Genomic DNA, 6,220 nt, shown 5'->3' with positions numbered 1-6,220 from the left:
ATATATATATATATACTTATGTATATCCATACATGTGGAGGCGCAATGGCCTAGTGGTTAGGGCAGCGGACTCGCGGTCGGAGGACCGCAGTTTCGATTCCCAGAGCGAAAACACCTAAAGTTCCACTAGGCTCCGGCAAGAGGTGGTGGTAACCCCTGTTGTACTCTTTCGCCCTAACTTTCTCTCACTCTTTCTTCCTGTTTCTTGAGTAAAGCTGCAATGGACTGGCATCCCGTCTAGCTGAGGTGGGGGGATACTTACACCATAGAAATCAGGAAACCGGGCCCATGAGCCTGGCTAGGCTTTAAAAGGGCACATCAATAAATAAATATCCATACATGCACACACACACAAATCGGTTTTTGACATAGACTCCAACAATCTCCACCTTTGTCAGTCAAATGTGATATTTGAGTCCAGCCAACTAATTTGCAAAGCCCGCAAATGTTGCTGGTATGAGGATTACAAGTCAGCGCAGGTAGTAGTGTTGCAGCTGCTTTTTTCCTTTGCTTTGAGCCCCTTAGCCTGTTAATGCTAGTTTAACAAAGTCTCTGATAACATTTTGACAGAATGATCTCCATTTTGTTCGCTCCTAAGCTGCTTACTCAAAACTGTTATGAGCTATATTGCCTGCTAAAAGGTTACTCTTCAGTTTGTCCTCATATCTGAGCCATGGTTGACCAACATTTCTGTGCTCACTATCAAGCTGGCTGTACATGAGGACTTTGGGTATTCTTTTGTCCCTCATTCTGACAACATGGCCAACGCAGCACAATTGCTCTCAATTCCACCAATCTTACACCTGCTAAATAGATTGACATAAGACATTTTGTCTTTTAGTGATTAACTGCAGATTGTCCTGAGACAACCCTTGTAGAAGACATCTAGTTGGTTAATGTGCCACTTGTAGGTTGTTCACAATTCTGATCCATACAAGAGAGTAAGTAAGAATGGCAGCTTTATAGACCTGTACATTGGTGTCAAGTTTAATGTCCCTATCATTCCACAGGTGATGATGGAGTTTGCCAAATGCATTGGTTGCTTTTGCAAGATAAGTGATGATTTCATTATCAAAGGGAAGTGCTTGTGTTCGCTTTACTACCAAGATATGTAAATAACTTCATATACTTTAGGTTTTTCTTGTCAACCTGTAAAGGAGAGTCAAGGAAATTGTGAACCAGCAACTTCTGTTTGACACCTTCACTTTGTTTACGAGTAGAGCAAGGTTATTAATTCATTAGTTTTTTTTTTACATCATTTCACTGTTGAAAGCTTACACAATCCATTTTTAGAGTAACATTTATAATTTATCATCCATGTTAAGTTTGCTTAGTTGTGATACTTCACTTGCCAGTTAGGAGGAAGCTAGGCATAACAACTACTTAAAAGGAGGGCACTACAAAAAAAGAAAACGGTTAATAATCACTGCACAACAGCGTATCCATCTTAAATCCTTTATAACTCTGAATATGGCACATAACAGCAAAAAGTACACAATCAGACTTAGGGCTTAAAATCCTTCAACATCAGTTGACTTTTCATTTCCCTCTGATAAAGAGTCTTTCCAAAATGTTAGTCTTTTTTGTCACAGCATAAAATTTTGCTAAATAATTATAGTGAACCAATAAAAAACAATATTATCTTACCTGAAGGTGGAACAGGCATAGTTCCTTGGTTTGTGGTTGGTAACTTCATTTTAGGATTATTTTTCAGTATTTGAGACATGACAATATATTATAGACAATCTGAAAAAAAAATCAAGTTCAATAAATATTACAGGCCAACAAAATAATTTTTTCCTCTGTTGTCAAAAAATTTGGAGTCGAACTAGTGTTTTTTTGATATAGTTTGAAAATGAAAGCCATTTATAACCATCATATCAAGATTTTAAAATACAGAATCCATAGAATTTCATTGCTTCATCAATAAATCAGTTTATGAGGTACAAGGCATAATATACAAACATACATACAAATTTGTTTTTCTTTAGAACCAGAATGTTTTCTTAAAATTCTACTGAAAAACTAGTAAAAATCTTAAAATTTATACAGACAAATTACATCATTGTTTCTAAAACCACAAGCCAAGTTCCTGCAATAGTCTGCCACCATATGCAAGTCCCATCTGCAATGATAACTTTGTTCCATTGATTTTTACACCATCATCATCATCACTTAATGTTTGCCTGCCATGCTGGCATGGGTTGGACAGTTTGACAGGAGCTGACCAGACTTCAGTGTCTGTTTTGGCAAGATTTTTACAGTTGGATGCCCTTCCTAACATCAGCCAACTAACCAACCAGCAGAGTGGACAGAGTACTTTTTACTTGGCATAAGCAGAGGTGAGGTCAGTTTTGGCATAGTTTTTATAGCTCAATGCCCTTCCAAATGCCAACGACTTTACAGTGTGGACTAGATGCTTGTTACATGGCATCAGCACTGGCAGGGTCACCAAGTAACTTGCAAGACAAAAATCTTTTGAGAGGGGAGAGGACATTGGGAGAAGGGAGAGAGCATTGGAGAAGGGGAGAGGGTGTTGGAGGAAGTGATCTTGTGTCAGATGACGAAAGGTTATAGCAGGGGTCAGGGAACTTTTTAAACCAATTATCCCAAAATATATTTATTTATGCTGACATTACCCCTTTGAATTGAAAGAAAGAAAATCATAGATTCTTTGAATTCAAAAGGTTTACTGAATCTATTTATAGGGAGAATACAATTATAAATATAAAAGGTGTAAAACAAATGTGATAAATTAATATCCTCATTATGAAACAAAAGGATTTTTCTAGAAACTTTTTCACTTCAGGTTCTGGAGAAATGATGTTTCAGTTTTGTTACAATTACATCAAAATTGGGACATTTTCATGCCAGAGCAATTTGGATACAGTCTTCAGGGCCCAGTCGATTATTCTGCTTTCATTAGAGTGGAAAATCTGTTTGTAAAGGTAGGTTGTTGCAAAAGGCAGCAACTTCCTGATTGCCTCTTCATGCCAGAAGAAACATTTTTGTCGTAACAAGGAACACATTTTTAATATAATTTTACTTATGTCTAATGAGTCCTCATTACCCCCAAGAATTTCATTTTTACTCCACTTGGGGTAATTTAGCTCAGTTCACCGACCTTTTGGGTTATAGCGAGACAGAGAGACAGAAACAGGTGTCTTGCAGTAGAGAAGGTAGATGGTTACCCGGTGAGAGAGAGAGAGAGTGATCAGGAAGGTGTGCCACTGTAAAGGAGATATATGGTTACTCAGCCTGAGGGAACAGCAGAAGGAGGAGAGAGAGAGAGTGAAAGAGTGCAAAAGAGTAGGAGAGAGATGGTGGCAGAGTGGTGGACATACTCACAAGGGACAGAGACCAGAATATAAATGGGATGGTCAAGTAAAAGAAGGGAGAGGTAGATGGTGGCAAGTGTCAAGGCATACCCTTGAGGCACAGAGGTAATAATATAAGTGGCAGGGCATTGCCATGGAAACATGAGTAGAGATTGGGGGGGGGGCAGTGAGTGGTGAAAACCTGGGTATATAGAGGGGATGGGTTGGTGGGATTGGGCTAATGGATAGCAATGATACTGTGAACAGGGCCATGAGGACAGAATTGGGGAGTGAGGTAAACAGTGCATGAAACCCCTCAACTTTTTTATTTTTACGAATTTTTATAAAATTTTTTTAATCCCTACCCCAATTTTTTTTAAATTCATGGTTTTAAAATATGGAGCTTGAATCTACCATTTGTTTTACTTTATAATTTCCAATCAAAATATATAAATATATATATATACAAATATGTATATAAAACTAACTCTGTAAAAATGTATGCGTGTGTGTGTATATATTTATGTTTCTGTATGCATATATACATGTATATGTATAAGTTTCAGAAGATAAAAGCCAATCATAATAAGATATCTCCCCAAAATCTATTTCCTTAATTTCTAACTACTGTTTCTGGCACACATATTTACATAATTTTGATTTTGAAGTATTTAAAAAATTATTTGGAAATTACAAAGAGAAATGAATGGTAGACTTGGACTGTCTGTATTTTAAAACCACGAATTAAAAAACAAATTGGGGGGGGGTGAAAATAAATTTTTTCTTTTTTGCATAATTGTATCAATTCCATTATGCAGAAGACAGAATTGGAGAAGTTTTGTAAATATTCAGGAAAATAAAAAAAGTTATGAGGGGTTCTAGCACATGCTTACATCATAATTCTGCCAGAAGAGAAGAGATGTAGTTTGGTTTGTTGGGATAGGGTGTGTGAAAAGTTTTCTTGTTGCATGTGGGTGGAACACAAGCACTTGTAGAACATAGAGCTTCTAGAACTCAGTTTCACTGATGTGGGCAGGTCACTTTACATGGTATACCAGATGCATTTAATCATCGCACAACACTAGAGAGGTTGTCATGTCCTTGCCAAGATCAAAGGGCCCTCTCAACCTTGTTATATATTTATACATAATCATAAAAGATGCTACAATGAAATAGAAAATAGATCAAATCAAATTTTGCCACAAAAGTCTATGAAGATTGCTCTATTTTCTGCATATTTCAAAAATGCCTTTTACTTCTTTTTCTTTTTTTGGAATACAAACCCAAAATAATTTCAAAACCAAACCATTATCTCATCTACATTCTAAAAGAGGAATCAAAAAGTTCATGAGTGACTGCTAGGCACATTAATTGTCGATCATTTATAATACAGGTAGCAAGTTCAGTCACAGGGTTGAAACTGAACTGCATATGTGTGTGTGTATCTTTATCTTTTACTTTTTTCAGTCATTGGACTGTGGTCATGCTGAGGCACTGTCTTGAAGAATTTAGTTAAATAACTCAACCTCAGTACTTATTTTTCTTGAAGCCTGGTACTTATTCTATCAGTCTCTTTTGCTGAGCTGCAAAGTTACAGGGATGTAAACACACCAACACCAGTTGTCAAGAGGTGATGTGGGGCAAACACAAACACATACATACATATATATATATTTATCTACACACACACACACACATTTTTTTCTTTTACTTGTGGCCACGCTGGAGCACATATTACACACACACAACACATATATATACAATCATACATCACCCTACATCGTTAATTGGTTCCAGAGGACATAACTTAGGTCAAAATAACCATTATTTAAATGTATATACATGTAATAATTAAAACCTAGGCTAGCTGAGGTTGTTTTTATGTTAGCTTAGGAATTCAGTAAATTGTTAGGCAAGCCTAGGCTGCTTTTATATTAGAAAGAAATAATTTCAAATACTGCACTGTTGGTAACCTGATGGCTGACATCTCGGTGTTACTCATTGAGGCTGGTGTAGGAGATTACACACTAGACGTCAATGGTTGGGGATTTTCAGCTGACGCCTGTTGTGATGATGTAGAACATTGAGCGAACTTGTGTAAAGTTCCTTGAATTGTCTTTTACGTCTTTTCTTCAAGGATTAGGTAATAAGGTGCAATAGTATCTTGACAATCCCCCAATATTTTTATAAAACATTGTGCAGTGGGATCCATTTCCTCAAATAAAGCAAGACATTTATTTAAATGAGAAAAAGCCTCTTGCATTTTCTTCAACGTAAAACAACTAAGCTTAGGGTCAAAGATGTATATTGTATCGTAACATTAATTTTAATACGTTTTACAGATTATATGTTTCTTTCTTATTTATTTCCCAGAGACGAATATGAACAAACATAACCAATCAAACAGTCCAGAACTAACAGTACAATATAGTATGAATGTTATTGCTGCTTTGCTAGGCAATGTAAATTAATACTGTATTTATTTAATATTTTAGAAAGACTGACATATCTTTGGAAACAACGCAACTCAAGATGACTTAACCAGAGGTGTATATGTGTGTGTGTGTGTGTGTGTATATATATATATATCAGGAAGTAAGATGGAGAGGAGGTTCTGCAAGGTTCCTCACAGGCAAAGAACACAGGTACAAGATTTTCTGGGCAGGGAACACTGACGGGGTCGGGGGCGTAGGAATACTTCTAGCGGAGAAATGGGTGGATAAGGTAATCGAGGTCGTTAGAGTAAGTGACAGAGTACTTAAGATCAGACTAGTGCTTCATCATAGATTAGCTACTGTCATCTCAGCCTATGCACCTCAACCTGGGCTACCAGATGGTCTGAAAGACCAATTCTATGACACCCTCTTGCAAACTACCTCGTCGACGAGTGACAGGGACCTTCT

The 6,220-nt window shown here is 36.9% G+C and overlaps 1 protein-coding gene across 2 annotated transcripts in view; it reads right to left on the bottom strand.

The window, feature by feature from the left end:
* LOC106880813 (double-stranded RNA-binding protein Staufen homolog) overlaps nucleotides 1-6,220 on the bottom strand; it is a 182,282-nt gene that overhangs the window by 141,614 nt on the left and 34,448 nt on the right. For both annotated transcript variants that reach the window (XM_052966316.1, XM_052966317.1), the window contains one exon: nucleotides 1,648-1,746. In XM_052966316.1, coding sequence (XP_052822276.1) covers nucleotides 1,648-1,726 — 79 coding nt within the window. In that variant the 5' untranslated portion in view covers nucleotides 1,727-1,746. The remainder of the gene's footprint in view (nucleotides 1-1,647; nucleotides 1,747-6,220) is intronic.

Source organism: Octopus bimaculoides, chromosome 3, assembly GCF_001194135.2.
Source record: "Octopus bimaculoides isolate UCB-OBI-ISO-001 chromosome 3, ASM119413v2, whole genome shotgun sequence".
NCBI classification, from domain to species: Eukaryota; Metazoa; Mollusca; class Cephalopoda; order Octopoda; family Octopodidae; genus Octopus; species Octopus bimaculoides.
This window is presented reverse-complemented; position numbering and strand designations above follow the sequence as displayed.